Source organism: Eschrichtius robustus, chromosome 5, assembly GCF_028021215.1.
Source record: "Eschrichtius robustus isolate mEscRob2 chromosome 5, mEscRob2.pri, whole genome shotgun sequence".
Lineage (NCBI taxonomy): Eukaryota > Metazoa > Chordata > Mammalia > Artiodactyla > Eschrichtiidae > Eschrichtius > Eschrichtius robustus.
Window position 1 is genome coordinate 7,496,772 of NC_090828.1, and position 23,928 is coordinate 7,520,699.

The window sequence follows — 23,928 nt, forward strand, 5'->3', positions numbered from 1 at the left end:
TGTGTCTAAATTTCAAAGGAAATTCATTTCCCTACATTTTCAAATATTCTGAAGTAATTCAAAGATCCTCTTCTTAGAAAGCTATTTCTTTTGAAAAATCCTTTTATCATCAATCTCATTTAAAAACTTTTACTTTTGAGAAAGCTATTTCATGACAATTTCCTGAAATACATTATATGAGCATCCTGAATTTTACAAACTGGGGGAGGGGAAGGGTGTCATGTTGGAGGAAAGAGGTGTGGAAAAAGACTCCAGGACGACTGAATAACCCCACTCATCTTAGAACCAGTGAGCTGGGTACACACTTCCTACTAGGTTCCCTTGTGATCATGCCTCTCTGGCTAGGCTTAGCCTCCATACTCTTCCCAGCCACACCTGATCTGCTCCCACTTCAGTTTCTGCCTCAGGGTCTTTGCCCTCGCTTCCCTAGCCTGGAGCATTCCTCCTCCAGAGAGCCACAGGAATAGATCCTTTTACCTGTGTCAGGTCTTCCCTCAAATATTAGCTTCTCCCCGTGGCCTTCCCAGGGCACCCCACCTAAAATTAACCCCTCCCCCAGCTCCCTATTATCCTACTACCCTGTCTCATTTTTTTCCCACATCACTTATCACTACACTATATATCTTACCTAAGTATGTATTTATCTGTCTAGGAATGAGCTCCATGGAAACAGGAATTTTTGGTCTGTTTTGCTCCCAGCACCCACCAGTGTGGCAGGATCTCGATATTCTTCAAACAAATAAATGCACAAATGAAAGAATAAATGAATGGAAGCATACAGTCCCTTCTCCCTCCTCAGTCTCAAAATCCGAAAATGCTTTGTCCAGTATAGAAAAGGTTCAAAGCCCTTTCTTTTCTAGTGAATCACCACCATCATCAGTGTATTCCCCAGTATTAAATGTCAAAGACTGTGTGACATTTCTCCAGATACATACCACTTTTACTTTTTTTTTCTAGTGTCTTCTACTGATGTAACAGGAAAGTACATATTCCAATTTGAGCACTCTGAAAGCTGCTACACTAACTAGTTCAAACACATAAAAACACCAACAAATGAGACAACGCTTTGTGTTCTAACCAAAATAGACAAACTCTGAAAGGCCAGAGCTGCAAATATTAGAAAGATGAAAGTTAATGCTCAGAAAGGATGACAATCTTTTTTTTTAATCTAGAAAATCACTAGATTCTAAAAAGGAAATACTATGTAAGGAAAGAATATCTTCCATGCATACAAACTGGGAATCGAGACTGCCTATAATCCAAGGTATTTAACATCGACTAAGTATAATCCAAGGTATACAACACTGGATCAGAATCTGTTCACAGGTTCTGGCCCCTTCCTCAATTTCTTGCAAGTTATACTGAAATACTTACCTTTCTTACAGCGAAATTAGGTGTGCTTAAGTGCTCTTTCAGGGAAAGAAAAAATTTTTAAAAAAACAAAAGCAAACAAAAAACAGTGCTAGATAAATGCAAAGCAACGTTACTGCTTCCCAAACACAGTCACACAACCTGCTTTCTTGACACCCCCTTCTCTGGTCGCTTGGTTTATGTTTCAGCCACAAAACTGAAATATTCTGAGTGCTTCGTGGGGAACTACTGTCACTTAAGGCTAATGCCCATTTCAACCTGATGTGAACGTTCGGGTCCCAAAGCTGCCATGGGTTCTACCTTCCCAACCTCCGTCCCAGGTTCCGATCATGGATCCACCTGGCTTCAGGCCTGGTCCAGACCCAGTCCTCTCGCCACGGAAGGAATCTCCCCAGTGCAGATGCTCGGTGAGGAAGGCAAGGGCGCATCTCCCAGAGACCAGGTGTGGGGAGGAGCGCGGGGAGGAGCAGCTGTCTGGCCGCAGCAGCTGTTACCCCGGGCACCCCGAGGCTGGGCGGGTGGCTGGCCCCGAGGACCAGGTAGCGGAAGGCGAGCCCTCTGGCCCTAAGCAAGCCGGCCTGACACTGTCCATTCCACCACCCTCTTCCCTTCCTCGGCTCCCCCTGCGATGCCAACGGGCCCCGGAAGAAGGGGCTCTCCAGCTCGGCGGCCGAGACGCGCCCGGGCCCGGCTTGCCCCCGGCCGGGGAGTCACTCCGACCCCGCACCTGACCTGTCCCTTCGCCTGACGCCCGAGCCGGCCGCGGCGACTGCCGGGCGGCCTGGGGGTGTCCATGCGGCTGGGCCGGGTCAGGCCGGAGCGGCGGGGACGCGAGCGCGGGCGGCAAGCCCGGGAGACCCAGGCGGGACGGTGGAGCCGGGGCGCGGAGCGGAGCCGGGCAGGGGAGCGAGATCGAGTCACTGATTACCTGCGGTCCGGGACAGGGAGTCTCTCAAAACCCAAGTCAGTCCTCAGCCTCAACAACACAAGATGGCCGACACGTCCCCACGCACGTCACGTGAGAGCGTGCTCGTTCCGCCACGCCCCCTGCTCTGCCCTCGCCCCGCCTCCCCTCCCTCCCAGCTCCTCCAGCCTCCCACGACATCCTTCCTTTCCGCAGCCTCCCTCCCCTCTTTCCCGGGCACGCCCCTGCCCGGGCCCCGGATGTCAGGCTGGAGGAGGGCGGGGCCGCGGTAGGGCGCAGGCGCCTGCTGGCCGGCGCTCCCTGCCTGCCCTTGAGTTGAGTAGAGTTTGTGTCCAGAGCTGGAGCTGGGCCAAGCGCCGTGTGACTCACCGTCCTCTGCGCCCAATCCAGAGCCCATTGGCAGTTCAAAAAGCTCTGCATCATTTAGGAGCGGATTTTCCACACCAGAACTTTTCCACAGGTTTTCATCCAGCATTTTCCTGCCCGTTTGCCATCCTAGAGAGAATTGGGAAGTGACAAAAGCTGAGGTTCAAAGCAGTTTGTCTGCTTGTTAACGGTTCCGGAAGAACTGAGAATTCATTCTAGATTCTTGGAATGTGACAGCGGGGAAGGACTTTAGAGCTCCAGCTCCGTCCTAGTGCATCTGGGACTATAATTCTTTGACCTAAAAATTTCCCAATTGGGGGTTGCCAAATGAAATACAGGCCACCAGCGATATCAGGGACATACTTACACTAAAAAATTATTCATCGTTTTCCTGAAATTCAAATTTAACTGGGCGCCCTGTATCGTTTTTACATATAAATTTATTTATTTATTTAACTTTATTTTTGGCTGCGTTTGGTCTTCGTTGCTGCGCGCGGGCTTTCTCTGGTTGTGGCGAGCAGGGGCTCCTCTTCGTTGCGGTGCACGGGCTTCTCACTGCGGTGGCTTCTCTTGTTGTGGAGCACAGGCTCTAGGCGCTTGGGCTTCAATAGTTGTGGCACGTGGGCTCAGTAGTTGTGGCTCACCGGCTCTAGAGCGCAGGCTCAGTAGTTGTGGCGCACGGGCTTAGCTGCTCCGCGGCATGTGGGATCTGCCTGGACCAGGGCTCGAACCTGTGTCCCCTACATTGGCAGGCGGATTTTTAACCACTGCACCACCAGGGAAGTCCGGGAGCCCTGTGTTTTTATTTGGTACATCTGGCAACTCTACTCCTCTCAGGTCATCCCATTCTTTCCTTGTGCCTCCAACCTCTCCCTTATTTATGGGATCCTTCCCATTAGCTTTTAAAAATACTCAAATGTCTTTCATCTTAAAAGTTAATGTTAAAAACTCCAATTCCCCCTCCAACAACCTCCCTACCTCTCTGTTCCCTTTCAAAGCCAAACAGCACAAAAGAGGTGTGCATAAGCACTTTCCTGATTCCCACACCGGGCAAGCAATCATCGACCATTCTCATGTGGCTTCTATACTGACCCATCCACCAATTGCTTGCTCTAAGGACACCTCAACCTACAGGTAGATAACTGGAATGTTTCAGTCCTCATCTTGACTTAGTGCTTTCCCGTCTTCATTGTGATTGACCACTCCCTACTTTCTGAAATACGTTCTCCCTTGACCTTTATGCTGTCTCTTGCTGCTCAAAGTGATCCGTGGACCAGCAGTATCAGCCTCACTTGGAAGCTTGTTATAAACACAGAATCTTGAACAGATCCTTCACAGTCCCATTCTGCTGAACTCTAGAATCACCCACATTGCTCCCCTCCCCTTCCTCTGTCCCCTTAATTTAATGCTCCGGATATGCCCATGTATGAAGGTCCTCAAATATGCTAATTCGTTTTAGCCTTTGCACATGCTGTTCCCTCTTGTCATGATGCCATTCCCAACACTTACGCCATTTCTCACCAACCTGCATGACTCCTGCTCATCTTTAAAAGCCTAAATCATGTGTTATTGATGTGGCTTATCACGCCACATCTCAGATGCTATGCCACCTGTGCTGGTAATTTTATATATGTATAAAATATACATATACAAAATTATATATATGGTATAATTTACCTATAGTAAATTTAGTATTTTTAGTATGCAGTTTTTCAACTTTTGACACATTTATACAGGTGTGTATAACTACTACTAAAATCAAGGTACAGGATAGTCCTATTGCCCACAGAAGTTCCCCCAATGATCCTTTGTAGTCAGCCCTAACACCCACTTCCAGCCCCTGAAAACATTGTTCTGTTTTCTGTCCTTATAATTTTGCCTTATGATGTCATATAGATAAAACCATAGAGCACATAGCCTTTTGAGACTGGCTGCTTTCACTTAGCGTCATACATTTGAGATTCAGCCACACTGTTGCATGTTTCAGTACTTTCTTCTTTTTTATTGCTAAGTAGTATTTCCTTGTATGTATGCACTATCTTTGTTCATCCATTCCCCAGTTGAAGGGCATTTGGATTGTTTCCATTTGGGGAGACTATGAATAAAGCAGCTATATTCACATGCTGGTATTTGTGTGAACAAAGGTTTTTATTTCACTTGGGTAAATACCTAGGAATGAAATTGATGGTTATGTGGCAAATGTTTGTTTAACTTTGTCAGAAACTGCCAAACCATTTTCCAGAGTGCCTTCGCCATAATTTTAGCCCTAAAGTATAAGCTTTCAGAGAGGAGGAAACAAATTTAAGGCGTGATAACGATGGTGATGATGAAAGCTAACGGAATCCCATGCTTTTAACCATTACAAATACTGCATTATTCAACTTTGCATCCTCAGCAGCTGGCATTGTCCAGGTACACAGTAGATACTCAAAAAATACCTATAAAATCAAATAAATTCTTGATTACCTACTCCTCAGGAAGGGCGCTTTTCTTCTTCTATTCACTCTGACTCTCCTATGTTTCATCAAATAATAGTTGTAAAATTACAGCAGTAGACTCTGCCTGCCCTAGTCAGGGATAGTAACAAAGTTTCAGCTTTATTGTAACATTGATAGAAGCAGAGAAGTTGAAAATAATAGATCATTAGGGGGAGGGAGGAGTAAGAGTTTAGCTCAAAATAAACTTAATTTGTAAGGAACACCGGTTGATCAACTGTGACAGATATATTTTTCTAAAGAAAATACAACAACATCCGTTCAAGAACATCTGTTCAACATACTCCTATAGAACCTTGCCACTACCCTCTCTAGAGGTAGTCCAATTCCCCTCCCCTCAAGCCCTTATAACCAATAGACCGTGGTGGAAGTGAAATGAGATGACTTCCAATGCTAGATCATAAAGGCTATAGAGCTTGTTTGCTCACAGCCTCTTTTGAAGCAAGAGCTGACATATGGTAAGTCCAAATGCCCTGAGGGTGCCATTCTGCAAGGAAACCCAGACAACAAGGAGAGGCCCAAGTAACTGGCCCCATCAATAGCCCCAACTAAAGTCCCAGCATCAACAATCAGACACTTGAGTGAAAATTGCCACCAGATGATGCCAGCCCCAGCTGTCGAGTCACACCCAGCCATCCAAGCCCAAGACATCATGAAGCAGAGACAAGCATCCTCACTGTGCCTTGTCTGAATTCCTGATCCACCAAATCCATGAGCATAATAAAATAGTTGTTTTAAGCCACTAAATATTGGGATAATTTGTTACACAGCAATAGTGACTGGAACATCATTGTTATAGATTGAATTGTGTCCCCCCCAAAAGATATGCTGGCCTCCTAACCTCAGAATGTACCCCAGGATGTGACCTTATTTGTAGATAGGGTTTTGAGGTAATTAAGCTATAATGAAGTCATTAGGGTGGACCAAAATTCAATATGACAGGTGTCCTTATAAAAAGAGTATATTTAGGGCTTCCCTGGTGGCGCAGTGGTTGAGAGTCTGCCTGCCAATGCAGGGGACGCGGGTTCAGGCCCTGGTCTGGGAGGATCCCACATGCCGCGGAGCAACTGGGCCCGTGAGCCACAACTGCTGAGCCTGCGCGTCTGGAGCCTGTGCTCCGCAACAAGAGAGGCCGTGACGGTGAGAGGCCCGCGCACCGCGATGAAGAGTGGCCCCCACTTGCCGCAACTGGAGAGAGCCCTCGCACAGAAGAGAAGACCCAACACAGCCAAAAATTTAAAAAAATTTTAAAAAAAGAGTATATTTATACACAGACATGCATGCATAGAGAGAGAACTCCATGTGAAGATGAAGGTAGGAAACCAGGTGATATTTCTACACCCCAAGGAACACCAAAGATTGCCAGCAAACCACCAGAGGCTGGGAGAGAGGCATAGAACAGGTTCTTCCTCACAGTCCTCTGAAGGAACCAACCTGGCCAACACCTTGATCTTGGGCTTCTATCATCCAGAACTGTGAGACAATGAATGTCTGTTAAGCCACCCAATTGGCGGTACTCTGTTACAGCAACCCTAGCAAACTAATACAATCATCCAAATTTTAAAGAGGCAGTTTGAAATGAAGGAGATTAGAGGGGGTCAGAGCTAAAAATCTGAGAGTCATCCATAGAGAGGAGATCTTTGAAATCCTGGGGAATCACTGCAATTGCAGTGATTACCAGCAACTGCAGAGAGGAAGAGTATGGAGTTAAGGCAGGCTCTTGGGAAGAAAAGGTGAAGCTGGTGGACAGAGAGAAGTTACAGGTAGGACCAGGTTAGGAGCAGGAACCAGCCTCAGAACAGAGGGAAGAAGAGATTGATCGGCAATGCCAAATCTGCAGAGTTATCAAGGAATCTGGGGCTGGGGGCCAGAGGTGTCCATGGAGCAGGGAGAACAGAAGATTAGGAAAGAGTAGGTGATGAAGAAGGGAGGACGCAGAAATTTGAAAGTGGATTAAAAAGGAGGATGGATTCATCAGTGGAGAGGGCAGTGCCGCTCGGATTGGTACCCTAAATAATAGTGTTGGGTACACAGCTGAAAAGCAAAGAGAAAACACAAGGAAGAGAGTGTGGGAAGAAAGCGAGCCAGAGAGCACAGCAAACGTCAAGAAAAAGCTGCTCAAATGATAACTATGGAAACAGATCCATTTTTATGTTTGAAAATATTTTTTATTATAAAAGTACTCGCATATTTTAAATTATTTTTTTAAATTTCCAACCTCCAGATGTATACCAAGAAAATTAAATCATAATAACTATCTTGGAATACAGGTAAATGCCCCACGATGTGTCCCAAAATGTTATTCGTTTTCTCCTGAGTCTTGCATATTTAGGATTTCATACTTTCGCTGTCCTAAAGAGTTTCCACATGCATGTTCAACTGCTCTTCTCACTTTCTTTCTGGTCACAGAGTCCCCTCTCTTTTTCAGTAACTGTTATTAACAGTTGCAATAGTAAAGCAGTGCATGTTTACAGTTTGAAATTTTTTTAGAGTTCAAAAACATATAAAGGAAAAAATTTAAATCCCCCCCAGACCTACCCAGGACCCTTAGGTTCTCTCCCCTTTCAAGTAACCCACTGGTGACAGTTTCTTATATGGCTTTCTCCGAAATGTTGCATAAATAACAAGCATGATGTACTTCTTAGTTCTCAGCACCACCAAGAGCTGAGGATACAAGCAGTTTGACCCAAAATCTACTTGGTCACTGACCTCATGCAGCTTAGTTGACATGGGCAGAGACGTGGCTTTATATCTCTCATGTAAAACAAAACAAAACACCTGAGCAGTATTGTGCATGCTGCTCTGCTCCTGGCCTTTTTCCAAGAATACGTCATGGCTTTGTGACCACCTAGAGGGGTGGGATGGGGAGGGTGGGAGGGAGGGAGATGCAAGAGGGAAGAGAAATGGGAACATATTGTATATGTATAACTGATTCACTTAGTTATAAAGCAGAAGCTAACACACCATTTGTAAGGCAATTATACTTCAATAAAGATGTTAAAAAAAAAAAAAAAAAAAGAATACGTCATGGGGTCCTCCACGTCCTTTTCATTGGCTGCCTAGCAGTGATTATTTACATGGATGTATCATAATGCACTTAACTGATCCCCTGCTGATAGACATCCTGATTGTTTCCATTATTTTTGCTAAAACAAACAATGCAATAACAAGTATCCCTTTAAATATACCCTTGTTCATGTTTCTGTTTACCTATAGGATAAATTCCCAGAGGTAAAAATCCCTGGGTCAAAGCTCATGAGTATCTCTGCAGCACACATCTGCCATTCTTTCACAACTGTTCTGCATCTGAAGTACGTTCCCATGTTTGGGGGAAATAAGCATCTTGGTGGGAGACAGAGCTCACCTCGCCTTACAGAAGACAAATGGTCCAGATCCTAACCCTTCCCATCTCCAACAGGTGGGCGTGTAACTGGACTCAGCCTCAGACTCTGAATCTGGAGTAAGCACCTGAAGAAGCAGGACACCCCAAAGTTCTTATCAGCCAGGGCAGGGGCACCAGGCCTGGCTTGTTCCCATGGCGTGCTTTCGGCCGTAGTGCCCAGCCACCTGGCCTCCTGCCTGTTTTCTTAGCCTGGTCCCCCAACCCCGCTAGTGATTCTGCGAGCTCCTCCTTGTCTTTTCAATCAATTCTGCTTCTGCTTAAGTCAGCCCGCTTAGATTCTGTTACTTGTAGTTAAGAAGCCCGACTGATTCTGTAGTAGCCAGCCTCCACGATGGCTCCCAATAATTCTGACCAGTCGGGCTGACCTGTGTAGCCACTAGGATATTATGGAAGTGACAGAACGTGCTTTATTTATTTATTTATTTTGGCTGCACAGGCTCTTCGTCACGGCGTGCGGACTTCTCTAGCTGCAGTATGTAGGATCTTAGTTCCCCAACCAGGGGTGGAACCCAGGCCCCCTGCATTGGGAGTGCAGAGTCTTAACCAATGGACCACCAGGAAGTCCCCATAGATCATGATTTCTAAAACTTGGTCTTAAAAGACATTGCAGCTTACCCCTTTCTTGTATCACTTACTTTGAGGGAAACCAACTGCTATGCTATGAGGACACTCAAGCAGTCCAGTGGAGAGGTCCACGTGGCAAGTAACCGAGGCTTCTGGCCAACAGCCAACACCAACTTGTGAACCACGTGAGTGGTGGATGAGATCTTCCAGCCCCAGTCAAGCTTTTAGATGGCAGCAGCCCCAGTTGGCGTTTTGACTTCTCGTAAGAGACCCTGAGCTAGAACCCAGCGAAACCACTACTGAACTCCTGACCCTCAGAAACTGTGTGAGATAATAAATGTCAATTATTGTTTTAAGCCACTAAGTTAGGGGATGATTTGTTAAGGCAGAAATAAATGACTAATACAAATACAATTTAAAATTTTAACAGTCTACCAAATTGCCCTTCCAAAGGACAACAGCAATGTACACTCCCACCAATACCATGTGGTAGAGTGCCAGAAGCGATTGGTTTTGGAAAGGAGAGGAAGGGAGCAGGGAAACTGACACCCGATAAGGTCCCATCTTCAGTGCCTCCCTAAGCTGTAGAATTGTAAGTTGGCCCCCTAGAACCAGTTGGCCTCCCCCGCAACCAGTCAGGCTGGTGGGTAGGGATGTGGCCAGAATCTGGCCTGGTGTACAAGCAGGGTCAGAGAGGAGAAATCTGAGCAGGGACAAGGCCACAGGTGTCAGGTCACATGATCAGGCCAGGAGGGCTCAGCAAGTGTCAGCTGCAGGGGCGTGGCAGGTGAACAGGCAGATTGGCAGAAATCTCTCCAGGCTGGTTGGGAAAGGAGACTCAAAAAAACAGAGGAGCTGGGTGAGTGGGCATCTGGGCTTGGGGCCAAGGCAGCAGCCAGGACTGAGCGTTTCTGGGCCACCCTGGCCTGGAGTCCTTCGCATGTGACTTTAAAGACCCAGGGCTCAGAAGGAGACAGAACTGTAGCAGTGCAAGGTAGAAGACAGAGAGGGGACCCGTATGTCCTGAGCACTAAATATATGCCAGGGATGGAATCTGCCAGGTAGACAATCACCATTCCCATTTTACAGAAGAGGAAACGGAGGCTCAGTGAGGCTACATTACTAGCCTAGTATCTGATTGCAACTCCTATTACATCACGCAGTCTCCAGGGCAGAGGCAGAACTGATTGGTGTGCTGGTGTTCCCTATTTCTCAGTCAAAGGGGGGCCTTTGGGGAGTAGCCTCATCACCTATCCAGTGAGACAGATGTCCGCGCAATCTCCGCTGTCCTCACTTTCAGAGCTGTCCTCTCAGGCTAGGCTCCCACGTCAGGTGCTGAGAAGGTCCCTGAGTCAGTGGCAGTGGTCTTCCCTCGCCCATCTCTGTCTGCTCCAGCAAACCTGGTACGTCCTTGTGAAACAAACATGCATGTGCGGTGGGAGTTTGTCACATGCGAGGCAGCATACTAGGCCTACAGCAGTGGGTAAGGCAGTTTCTGCCCTTCAAAGAGTCCATAGTCCAAAGAAGGAGGAAGAGAAGAAAAGAGAAGGATACTGCATAATGTCATAAGGATTACAATAGAGAAAAACTTAGGGTGAAATGGGAGCCCTGAGAAGGGGCACCTAGGCTGCAAGCATTAAGAAAGCTTCCTGAAGATAATCTCTTAGCTGAGTCACAAACAATGAGAAATAGTTTGCCAGGGGAAGGGAGGGAGTGCGAGGCACAGGGAACAGCATGTGCAGAAGTCTGGAGGAGTGGCACTTTCTAGGAACTGCTAGGTATTGCATATTCCGGGAGTGTACCATTTGGAAGGGAGGGGGAAGGGCAAGAGATGAAGCAGGAGGCGGTGAGCAGGGCCCAGATCCTGAAGGTGGGGAGCCAAAAACTGAAGGAGAGATATTAGCAATGGTTCGCAGTTTATTAAGATTATTCTAACGGCAGTTTGGACAGTCAGGGCAAAATGAGGGCAGGGAAACCAGTTCGGAGGCCACTGTAGAGACCCAGGAAAGAACCAATGAAGGCCATGGCCATGGAGGTGGAGGATGGGAACTGTGGGAAAGAAGCATGAAGGGAACACTATCTATAGGACTTCATGACCAAGAGGGGGCAAAGAAGTGCTGCCTCTGGACTTTGTAGTTCCATAACCCAATATTTGTCCCTTTTTTCCCCTTAAGTTCTTTGGTGTTACATTTTCTATCATTTGCAATCAAGAGGTTTTAGCTCTTACATGGCTCTAGTTGTCCACAGAGGGAAATGGACATTTGAAGTAATTACACTGTTGTCGCCATTCCTTCCTTCCTTCTTTTTTCTTTTCTTTTCTTTCTTTTTTTAAATTAATAGATTTTATTTTTTGGAGCAGTTTTAGGTTACAGAAAAACTTAGCAGAAAGTTCAGAGTTTCACATACCCCTTTCCTCCCTCCCCCTCCAGTTTCACCTATTATTAATATCTTGCATTAGTGTGGTACATTTGTTACAACCGGTGTGCTCATATTGGCACATTATTATTAACTAAAGTCCATAGTAACATTAGGGTCCACTCTTTGTGTTATACATTCTATATGGATTTTGACAAATGTATAATGACCATTATAGCATCATACAGAATGTTTCACTGCTCTAAAAATCCCCTATTCATCCCTCCCTCCCCGCCCTAACCCCTGATAACCCTAATCTTTTCACTCCCTTCATAGTTTTGCCTTTTCCAGAATTTCATATAGTTGGAATCATATACAATGCAACCTTTCCAGATTGGCTTCTTTCATTTAGCAATATGCACTTAAGTTTCCTCCATGTCATTTTGTGACTTGATAGCTCATTTCTTTTCAACAGTGAATAATATTTCTTTTTATGGCTGAATTAATATTCCATTTTATGGATCGACCACAGTTTATCCATTCACCTGTTGAAGAATACCTTGGTTGCTTCTAAGTTTTGAACTATGAATAAAGCTGCTATCAACATTCGTGTGCAGGTTTTTGTGCGGACAAAGTATCTCAGCTCATTTGGATAAATACCAAGAAGCACGATTGCTGGATTATATGGCAAGAGTCTCTCCATGCCTTTTTCATATCCACTTCCTCTGGTGGGGAGGTTGGGGTGACCCTACATGGAAAAAGGATGCCTGAGAATTGTAGGTCTTGGGTTTGTGCAGAAACAGAAATTATTCTCCCTGGGGAGCTCTAAGGGTGTTCTTTTAGGCCAGGGGTCTTTACCTAGGTCCCCTAAACACCCTGGAATTATACATGGGAGGGAAGGGTCATTGGCCCTCATCAGAGTTTCAAAGGGTCCAGGAAGCAAGAGAAATTAAGCTGCAGATTTTACCTGCAGCTGAAAGAATCCTCAGTGATGGGAAAGGGAAGAGTAGCTGACAGGCAACCCCAGTACTCAGAATGCCCCGGAGTGAAAGCCAAACCTCTAATCACCATTTCTAACTCTACTTCGGGGACTTGGTGTGAAACAGGAGCCTAGGCTGGATGTGGCCCCCACGGAAAACACCCTTCTCTCCCCTCCAATTCACAGAAGACTAGAAGCACATTGATGTGATGGCAAAGTCCATTTGCACTGTTTATTGAAAAAGAACAGCCGTAAGGTAAAAATGCAGATGTTTTCTTTTTTGTAGAGACAGCAGGTAAAAAAGAGAAGAAATAAATATGATGTTAGAAATTCTTTTATAAAATACAAAAAACCCCTGATATTTGTGAGCAATCCCAAGAACTCATAACATATAAAAAATTATGCTGAAGAACAGCTTCACCCCAGCACCTTAGAGCAGAAGTTGGAAACCAGTTAGATGGTGAGGATGGTCATGACTTTTGGGATTTTGAAAGGCTCTGGGTTTGTCACTTGGGAATGTCAGGGGTCTACTGTAATATAATTTGCATAAAGTCAGAGTTAACAGGAATTCTTCTACTCATTAATATTACTTATAATCATTCTTTCATTCTTACAGTTAAGTAGCACAGTAGTTAGGGGTAGGAAAACAAAAGGCTGAAGTGGGAAGAGGAATGAAAAGGATAGATACAGGGGGAATGCTAAGAGGACAGGAGAAAGGTGATGGGAAGGAACAGAATCTCCTATCCTTTCACTATTTTGTGTCATCTCAGCAGCATGCCGTGCCCCCTATTGGAGAGGGGATAGGGAGTGGTCCAGCCTGGCCTGCCTTAAACCTCACCATCATCAGAGGACAGAAGATGCAAAAGCACCCGGCAGGATCAGGCTAAGAATGAGAACAGGGAAGTGGGATGAGAAACAAAGGAGAGAGGGGCATGACGGGAAAAGGCACAGAAAAGGATTACCCAAGACAATGGGCAACATTAACGTCATAGGCCTCCAGGGACTATCTCCTCTGAGGACCACCAAAGAAAGTAGTATCTGTACAAATTAACACAGCAGACCACTCTTTGCTGTGGAGTTGGAAAGAGACAAGGAACAAGCAAAGGTTGCCAAGTAGAGGCACATTCCGGCCACAGGGAAGGACAGAGGAAGGCGAGCAGGAGAGGGACTTGAGGGGGGCAGTTGCAACTTCTGGGAGGGGCTCCCAAATGGGGATGAGAGCCGCCCTCCGCCACCCCGATGAGGTTAAGGAGTTTGCGCTGGGTGCTGGTTGTGAAGGCTTGTTGGGGCAAAGGGTCAGCAGGGGCAAGGATGCCCGGCCAGCTCTCCCCGGGGCATCTGTGAGGCACAGCTGTGGCCAGAGGTCAAGGTCAGCCCAACTATGTACTGAAAGCGGCCTTGAGTTCCCGGAAGGCTGCCTGGCGGAGCCTCCTCTTCTCTTCCGCCTGCTTCCGCTCATCTTGCTCCGCTTTTAGCTCCGCTTCAAACTTACTGGCACAGTTCAAGGCTTGGACCTGCAGAGAAACAGCGAGGACAGACCAACAGAGTGAGAGAGGAAAGAGAAACCTGGAGAGGGAGCAGCCCATCAGACAGAATTCGCTTGTCTCCAGCCATGTGACCTGGGATCCTGGTCCTGTTGGGGACCTGACCCCCGCCCAATACTCCCTCCCCTTGGTCTTCCAGTGTTTGCTTTCTAACAGCGAGGACACCGTCACTTTATTTGCTGCTGTGTTACACATGCCCCTTCCTATCTGCTGGGGTTGGCTTTTCCACCTCAGCTTCTTTTTCAGGATTCCCTTAACATCCACGCCTATTGCCCACTTCTACTTTCCACCTTTAATTTCACAGTAATATTCTTTAGTTCTAGGGGAAAACAAAAACCAAATGAGCTTCCTGCAGGCATTTCGAATAGGATTGCACCAATCTGCCTGTGGCAAAGGGATATCTTTATAATGTACAGTTTTCCCTGATTGACTCAGTTTTCATTCAGTACTGGTTGTTTTGGGTTTTTTTTAATGTTACCAACTAAAATGTTCAGCTTTCTCTGAATCAATCCTTCTAAATTTACTTCCAAATACTGAATGTTTTTTGTTGGCATTGTGAATGGATATGAATCCATCTTCAATAATACAGTATCAGATAAATCCATCTTATCCTCTATTCTAGGACTGATTCTTTTTTTTTTTTCCTCTCTGTGTGTCTCATCAATTTGGTAGAATTTGCAAACACGTTGGGCATGTACATTATTTTTAATAAAGACTGCTAAACTGCTCTCCAAACAGCTGCTCCAGTTTGCACCCCACCATCACAGAATGCAAGCGCTCATTTCCCAACCTTACCAACGCTTATCATTAACCTTTTTCCTGTTTGCCAATCTGATAGGCAAAAAAATTGGCACCTTCTTTTATTTCCTCTTTGGTGAATTACCCATTTGTATGCTTTGCCCATTTTTCTGTTCAGTTGGTTTTTTTTTTTTCCTTTAATTTGCAATTCTTTACCTAATTTAGGTTTAGTCCCCCATTATATATTTTTCTTCAGTTACTTTCCTCTAGTCTTTTGTTTGTCTTTTAACTTCAAGGTATCTCGGGTCACACAAATATTTAAATTTTGATGTCATCAAAAATTTCAACAGAGACTGCTCTTTCTTGACTCTGGCAAGAAGTCCAGGTTGGAGTTTACTATCTACCCAGCCTCCCCAAGCATCCATAGAACCCTACAACCAGGGTTCACACTCCCATCCCCTAGTGTGTTGGCCTCGCCCTAGTTTACTTTCTAACCCAGAAAGGATGCCTGACCAATCTTTGCAACACACCTGTCACAGTACCTCTGACTCCCAGGACCTGCACTTCTTTTTTTTAGGACCTGAACTTCTGCCTGACACACTTCACCTCTCCCCTCCCAGTCTGCCAAGTGCTGCCCTTGGACCAAGGACTTTGTTCCTGCTTGCAGGCTGAGAACGTGTTTTTCTTAGAAGTCTCACAAGGACGGTGTCTGGACCCACTGGGAGGTGAGGATTTCCAGTTTGGGCTGGGCCTTCAGTAAAGCTCAGCCCTCCTCCTCCCATCTCTTTCCCCACAGCGGTCATCCAAACAGCCGCAGCCTTTAAGGATCCTGCCACTCTCAGCAGCCCACCTCCTCCCTCATTTAGAAAACACAGAGGAATGCAGTCCGTCCACTCTGGACTCCTCTCCCACCCATTTTATCCCTCCCCCTTTCCCTGTGCTTCTGGAAGTGAGACCCTGGGCGCTTCATTGAACATCTCTAGGCTCAGAGGTGTACCGGCTGGTACCTGCTTGCAAGCCAGTTGTTTGATTTTCAGGAATTTTATGAGCTGGTTATTAAATATAGCCATTGTTAGGGACTTCCCCGGTGGTCCAGTGGTTAAGACTTTGCCTTCCAATGCAGGGGGTGCGGATTCGATCCCTGGTTGGGGAGCTAAGATCCCACATGCCTCACAGCCAAAAAGCCAAAACATAACAAACAGAAGCAATATTGTAACAAATTGAGTAAAGCCTTTAAAAATCGTCCACATCAAAAAAATCTTAAGGGACTTCCCTGGTGGCACAGTGGCTAAGAATCCGCCTGCCAATGCAGGGGGGGCACGGGTTCGAGCCCTGGTCCGGGAAGATCCCACATGCTGCGAAGCAACTGAGCCCGTGCACCACAATTACTGAGCCTGCGCTCTGGAGCCCGTGAGCCACAACTACTGAGCCCACGTGCCACAACTACTGAAGCCTGCGCGCCTAGAGCCCGTGCTCTGCAACAAGAAAAGCCACAGCAGTGAGAAGCCCACGCACCGCAACCAAGAGTAGCCCCGGCTCACCGCAACGAGAGAAAGCCCGCGCGCAGCAATGAAAGACCCAACGCAGCCAAAAAAAAAAAAAAAAAAAAAGTTTATAACAAAAAAATCTTAAAAAAATATAGTCGTTGTTAAAAATTAGATTTATATACTTTCACAATTAAATAAATTATATTACAAACAAAAGTAATACATACTTAAAAGTCATCACTTCCTGATTATTTTACTACATTTTACTACTATATGTGTTCTTGAGGTTACCTACATCTGTTATATCTCTAAGGTGGAAATCCTATATGATGACATGCTACCACGAATCTTCCCAACTCCGCGTTCAACAGCATCCTGTTGGTAGCTTGAAAGCAACCCCAGTGGGAGTATTTACATCTTGGAACAACTATGCTACAAACAAGGGTTTGATTATTGTTTCATTGACTGTCTAGACAATCTTTTCTTTTTTTTTAATCTGAAAGTTGAATCTCAATCTTAGTGTTTTTTGGGTTTTTAAAAAGTTAATTAATTAATTTATTTATTTATTTATTTATTTATTTATTTATTTTTGGCTGTGTTGGGTCTTCGTTTCTGTGCTAAGGCTTTCTCTAGTTGCGGCAAGCGGGGGCCACTCTTCATCGCGGTGTGCGGGCCTCTCACTATCGTGGCCTCTCTTGTTGCGGAGCACAGGCTCCAGACGTGCAGGCTCAGTAGTTGTGGCTCACGGGCCCAGTTGCTCCGCGGCATGTGGGATCTTCCCAGACCAGGGCTCGAACCCGTGTCCCCTGCATTGGCAGGCAGATTCTCAACCACTGTGCCACCAGGGAAGCCCTAGACAATCTTTTCTTGAGGAAGTGATGGAAAAATGTTAAAAATGCAGATTAAACTTAAACATGTATAGTGTTTGTAGCCTTTACATTGTGAATAGCTCCAAGATGGAGAGAATGTTCTTCCAATATTTGAAAACTATTATCAAATTCAGTGAAGATGTTGCTCACGTCGTTGATGAATGAATGAAGTCCTGATATATGTCCTTTCACTTTTTTCTTAGAAATTAATTTTAAACAAAATACCAACCAACATTCATGTTGGAATTACATTTTTTTTTTTTTGGCCGCACCACACAGCATGTGGGATCTTAGTTCCCCAACCAGGTATCGAGCCTGTTGTCCCTGCATTGGAAGCACAGAGTCTTAACCACTGGACCGCCAGGGAAGTCCCCGGAACTACATTCTTTTGTCAGTTGCAATCATAGGCTGCCTACAGATGCAAGAGTCCAGCAAAGGGGGATTCCTGCTCTGTCCAGTGGTTAGGACTCCTCCGCACTTCCACTGCAGGGAGCACAGGTTAGATCCCTTATCAGGGAACTAAGATCCCCCATGCCACGCAGTGCAGCCAAAAAAAAAAAAAAGAGTCCAGCAAAAATCAAGGAGCCATTCTTTAAGAATCAATAGGTGGGGGCTTCCCTGGTGGTGCAGCGGTTGAGAGTCTGCCGGCTGATGCAGGGGACACGGGTTCGAGCCCTGGTCTGGGAAGATCCCACATGCCGCGGAGCAACTGGGCCCGTGAGCCACAACTACTGAGCCTGCGCGTCTGGAGCCTGTGCTCCGCAACAAGAGAGGCCGCGACGGTGAGAGGCCCGCGCACCGCGATGAGGAGTGACCCCCGCTTGCCGCAACTAGAGAAAGCCCTAGCACAGAAACGAAGACCCAACATAGCAATCAATCAATCAATCAATAAATAAATCTTTAAAAAAAAAAAAAAAAAGAATCAATAGGTGGGCTTCCCTGGTGGCGCTGTGGTTAAGAATCCGCCTGCCAATGCAGGGGACACGGGTTTGAGCCCTGGTCCGGGAAGATCCCACATGCCGCGGAGCAACTAAGCCTGTGTGCCACAACTACTGAGCCTGCGCTCTAGAGCCCGCGAGCCACAGCTACTGAGCCCACGTGCCACAACTACTGAAGCCCGCGCGCCTAGAGCCCGTGCTCCGCAACAAGAGAAGCCACCGCAATGAGAAGCACGCGCACCACAATGAAGAATAGCCCCCGCTCGCCGCAACTAGAGAAAGCAGCGCACAGCAACAAAGAACCAAAGCAGCCAAAAATAAATAAATTTATTAAAAAAAAAGGAATCAATAGGCTATATGGAATCTACAATTAAAATAGTATATATTTTATTATTTGCAAATTGTGTGCTACATATCTTTTATATCTGCAAAATATATTTATAATAAACTTAGGCATATATATATATATATATATATATATATATATATATATATATAGTTTGTCCAGACAGCCATTTGCTTAACATATATCAACAAACCACTGTCTAAGCTTCAATTTCCTCATCTGCAAAGTGGGTCAGTAACACCTACCTCCAGAGTGACTCTGTGTGAGCATTAGATAACACAGGAATCTGAAGCACTCAGCAGAGGGTCTGGCCAATCATCAGCACTCACATGTTTGTCAGTCACCCCACCTGCCCATTCCTGGCCAGGCCAGAGGAGGGTTGGGGGCCCTTGTAATTACTTTACTTGGGCTCCTTCTTCTCCACATTAAAAGTCTACCTTGGGGCTTCCCTGGTGGCGCAGTGGTTGAGAATCTGCCTGCCAATGCAGGGGACATGGGTTCGAGCCCTGGTCTGGGAAGATCCCACATGCCGCGGAGCAACTGGGCCCGTGGGCCACAACTGCTGAGCCTGCGCGTCTGGAGCCTGTGCTCCGCAACAAGAGAGGCCGCAACAGTGAGAGGCCCGCGCACCGCGGTGAAGAGCGGCCCCCGCTCGCCGCAACTAGAGAAAGCCCTCGCACAGAAACGGAGACCCAACACAGCCAAAAATTAAATAAATAAAAATAATAAAATTAAAAAAAAAAAAGAAAAGACAAAAAAATAAAAAAATAAAAATAAAGAGGCTTGGGTAGGAGGGGCGCTAAAAAAAACCCAACAGTGTACCCTTCGGATGAAGGGGCGGATCTTCCCTTGCCTGAAGTCACCTCGGACTTAACAGTAAAACCCAGCTTATCACTTTTCCTCCATAAACCATTCACATTCACGGGCACGGGTCCTGTCTTGATTTTTTTAAACATCAACCCCTGGCCACACAACTCCAATAACCTCGTGGCATTATACTTTCCACCTCCAATCAAGTGGTCATAAATACTGAGAGTTCTAGGGAGTTGGGGATTCATCCTTATCTCCTCCCCAGCCCCTCTGTCACGCTCTTCATCGGACCTGCAATTCTTCTCCAGCCATCTACGGAGGCCTCCCTGAGTCCAGCCTCCCTCGGGGCAAGCCTGTCCCCACAGTGCCCACCGCTGATCACATCAAGGCCCTGCTCTCCAAGCCTGGCTATGCACTGGATCCACCTGCAGAGCCCAGGTAGAGTTGGGTGAGGTCTGGGAAGCTGGTTGGCAGATAATTCTGGTGATCAGCAGTCTGGGGAAGGCCTGACCCTCAGGGGAGCCCAGAGCTCCCTGTCCAACTGCGTCCCGTATGGACAGAGGCCAGCCTCCAAACACTCGCCCCCCGCCATGCCTTGGAGCCTTTGCTCTTGCTGTTTCCACGGCAGGAACGCCTTCCCTTCCCTGATTACAAGGTGAATCCCCATTCACCTCTGAACATCTGTAGCAAATGTCAGCTCCTTTATGGCCTTCTCCCAAACTTGGGCAATAATTCCTTCCATTCGTCTTTCATGCAAACATTTCCTGAGGACCATTATTTTTTTTTTTAAATTTTTTTTAAACATCTTTATTGAAGTATAATTGCCTTACAATGGTGTGCCAGTTTCTGCTTTATAACAAAGTGAATCAGTTATACATATACATATGTTCCCATATCTCTTCCCTCTTGCATCTCCCTCCCTCCCACCCTCCTCATCCCACCCCTCTAGGTGGTCACAAAGCACCGAGCTGATCTCCCTGTGCTATGCGGCTGCATCCCACTAGCTATCTCTTTTACATTTGGTAGTGTATATATGTCCGTGACACTCTCTCACCCTGTCACATCTCACCCCTCCCCCTCCCCATATCCTCAAGTCCATTCTCTAGTAGGTCTGTGTCTTTATTCCCGTCTTGCCACTAGGTTCTTCATGGTCTTTTTTTTTTTTTTTTCCCTTAGATTCCATATATATGTGTTAGCATACTGTATTTGTTTTTCTCTTTCTGACTTACTTCACTCTGTATGACAGACTCTAACTCCATCCACCTCATTACAAATACCTCCATTTCATTTCTTTTTAGGGCTGAGTAATATTCCATCGTATATATGTGCCACATCTTCTTTATCCATTCATCTGTCGATGGACATTTAGGTTGCTTCCATGTCCTGGTTATTGTAAATAGAGCTGCAATGAACATTTTGGTACATGACTCTTTTTGAGCTATGGTTTTTCTCAGGGTATATGCCCAGTAGTGGGATTGCTGGGTCGTATGGTAGTTCTATTTGTAGTTTTTTCAGGAACCTCCATACTGTTCTCCACAGTGGCTGTATCAATTTACATTCCCACCAACAGTGCAAGAGTGTTCCCTTTCCTCCACACCCTCTCCAGCATTTATTGTTTCTAGATTTTTTGATGATGGCCATTCTGACCGGTGTGAGATGATATCTCATTGTAGTTTTGATTTGCATTTCTCTAATGATTAATGATGTTGAGCATTCTTTCATGTGTCTGTTGGCAATCTGTATATCTTCTTTGGAGAAATGTCTATTTAGGTCTTCTGCCCATTTTTGGATTGGGTTGTTCGTTTTTTTGTTATTGAGCTGCATGAACTGCTTGTAAATCTTGGAGATTAATCCTTTGTCAGTCGCTTCATTTGCAAATATTTTCTCCCATTCTGAGGGTTGTCTTTTGGTCTTGTTTATGGTTTCCTTTGCTGTGCAAAAGCTTTTAAATTTCATTAGGTCCCATTTGTTTATTTTTGTTCTTATTTCCATTTCTCTAGGAGCTGGGTCAAAAAGAATCTTGCTGTGATGTATGTCATAGAGTGTTCTGCCTATGTTTTCCTCTAAGAGTTTGATAGTGTCTGGCCTTACACTTAGGTCTTTAATCCATTTTGAGTTTATTTTTGTGCATGGTGTCAGGGAGTGTTCTAATTTCATACTTTTACATGTATCTGTCCAATTTTCCCAGCACCACTTATTGAAGAGGCTGTCTTTTCTCCACTGTATATGCTTGCCTCCTTTATCAAAGATAAGGTGACCATATGTGCGTGGGTTTATCTCTGGGCTTTCTATCCTGTTCCATTGATCTATATTTCTGTTTTTGTGCCAGTACCAAACTGTCTTGATTACTGTAGCTTTGTAATAGAGTCTGAAGTCAGGGAGCCTGATTCCTCCAGCTCCATTTTTCGTTCTCAAGATTGCTTTGGCTATTCGGGGTCTTTTGTGTTGCCATACAAATTGTGAAAGTTTTTGTTCTAGTTCTGTGAAAAATGCCAGTGGTAGTTTGATAGGGATTGCACTGAATCTGTAGATTGCTTTGGGTAGTAGAGTCATTTTCACAATGTTGATTCTTCCAATCCAAGAACATGGTATATCTCTCCATCTATTTGTATCATCTTTAATTTCTTTCATCAGTGTCTTATAATTTTCTGCATACAGGTCTTTTGTCTCCTTAGGTAGGTTTATTCCTAGATATTTTATTCTTTTTGTTGCAATGGTAAACGGGAGTGTTTTCTTAATTTCATTTTCAGATTTTTCGTCATTAGTGTATAGAAATGCAAGAGATTTCTGTGCATTAATTTTGTATCCTGCTACCTTACCAAATTCATTGATTAGCTCTAGGAGTTTTCTGGTAGCATCTTTAGGATTCTCTATGTATAGTATCATGTCATCTGCAAACAGTGACAGCTTTACTTCTTCTTTTCCGATTTGGATTCCTTTTATTTCTTTTTCTTCTCTGATTGCTGTGGCTAACACTTCCAAAACTATGTTGAATAATAGTGGTGAGAGTGGGCAACCTTGTCTTGTTCCTGATCTTAGTGGAAATGGTTTCAGTTTTTCACCATTGAGGACAATGTTGGCTGTGGGTGTGTCATATATGGCCTGAGGGCCATTATTAGTCAAGCACTGTAATTACAAACATAACACACCTGCCTTTGAATCTGTGGGAGAGGAGGCAGACGTATAAACACAAAAAATTTTATTGCTATTCTTTTCATCTTTTCTCCTTGTTGTAAAAATAATGCACACACATTATAAAACCTTACAAAATTATAGAAAATAAGTTCCTCTGACATCACTATTACTAATACTTTAGTATATAATTATCCAGGTTGTACTTAACTATTTAATGAAATTGGGTTTCAAACATACTGTTTTGCCTAATTCGTTCGGGACATCTGTCCACACATAAATGCAGCTGCATCTCATTCTTTGAGAGCTGCAGGGTGTACAAATGTGTGGGTGCACCACAGTGGACTCAATTCCCTGGTAGTGGAAGTTTTGGTTGTTTCCAATTTTCCTCTGTTATAACAATAGTGTACGAAAATCCTTGTCTATACATCTATGTGCATTTTCATGAGTATCTCTGAAGGATAAAATCCTCGAGGCAGATTTCCAGAGGTGAAGGATATGAAATGTTAACAGCTGGCCCCAAACTGCTCTCCAAAAAGTTGGGTCAATTTATACTCTTACCAAGAGCGTCCAAGAATGCCTTGAACAGATAAATTATAATACTGCTTCCATTCATAATAGAGGCACCCAGAAGAGCATGGACAGTCTCAGCCCCGAGAGTCAGGAAAAGCAGCCAAGAAGAGGCAGCTCTTTAAGGTGGGTTTGATAGAATGAGTAGAGTTCTCGTGGAAGAGGCATTTGGGTGGGACATTCCAGGCAGAGGAAACAGCAGGTATTGAGGCCCAGTTGTGAAAAGACGTGGCAGTACTTGAAGAACTGTGCATAGGGGTGAAGAAGGCTGGAGCTGGGATCAGAGCCAGATTATAAAAGGTTGGGAATGCCCAGATAAGACATTCCCAGAGACTCCATACAGACTTGAGCACTCGGCATATCGAGCTACAGCAGTGTGCTGAAAACAGGGTCCTGTTAACTTTGGATTTCAATCCCAGGCCCCTGCCCAAGGCATCTCGGGAGATCTGCAAGTGGTGACTCAGTCAATGAATAGAGAGGACTCATCCCACCATCCCTCCTCTCTACTCATCATTATCAATGCAAGTTTCTCCAGAGCTTGATTTGGTGTCTGGCATTTCTGGAACTGAGTTGAACCAATGTTAAGTCATGAAGGAAGGGCCAAACCACTTTCAGGATTGGATATACAATGCTGGTGTTGAAGGTGCAGTGAGTGGTCCGCCTGTCCCTGAAACTGCCAGGTGACAGCAGTAGGGGATTCAGGCATAAGGAGGCCACCACGATTCACAGTTTACATACTGGCAGAAAGATGATGGACTCTTGTCTCCAAGGCAACGTCACAGAGAAGTGAAGAGAGAGTGCTGCTTAGGGGTCTGAGCAGGCTGGGCTGTATCACCAGGACACTTTGTCTCTGGGCAAACTCCTGGAATAAGCCAAAACTCCACAAGAGTCTGGCTGTCTCCTGCCTGGAGTGGAAGGGAGTCCCAACAGCTCATGTCACATACAGAGTGCTCTCGGTGAGCCAGGAGCTTGCTAAACACTTTATACACATGAGTGCATTTAATCCTCATGGCAATCCCATTATCAACCCCATTAT

At 45.4% G+C, this 23,928-nt stretch overlaps 2 protein-coding genes across 3 annotated transcripts in view; both read right to left on the reverse strand.

The window, feature by feature from the left end:
* Positions 1 to 2,389, reverse strand: part of GIGYF2 (GRB10 interacting GYF protein 2) — a 128,657-nt gene extending 126,268 nt beyond the window's left edge. The window contains exon 1 of one of the 2 annotated variants that reach the window (XM_068544201.1): positions 2,300 to 2,389. The gene's annotated coding sequence lies outside the window, so the exon portion shown is untranslated. The remainder of the gene's footprint in view (positions 1 to 2,299) is intronic. The other variant, XM_068544202.1, reaches the window with a different exon arrangement.
* A 10,274-nt stretch (positions 2,390 to 12,663) lies between these two features.
* The window catches only part of EFHD1 (EF-hand domain family member D1), a 42,369-nt gene continuing 31,104 nt past the window's right edge, over positions 12,664 to 23,928 (reverse strand). The window contains exon 4 of the mRNA XM_068544203.1: positions 12,664 to 13,972. Within this exon, the coding sequence (XP_068400304.1) occupies positions 13,838 to 13,972 (135 nt within the window). The 3' untranslated portion in view covers positions 12,664 to 13,837. The remainder of the gene's footprint in view (positions 13,973 to 23,928) is intronic.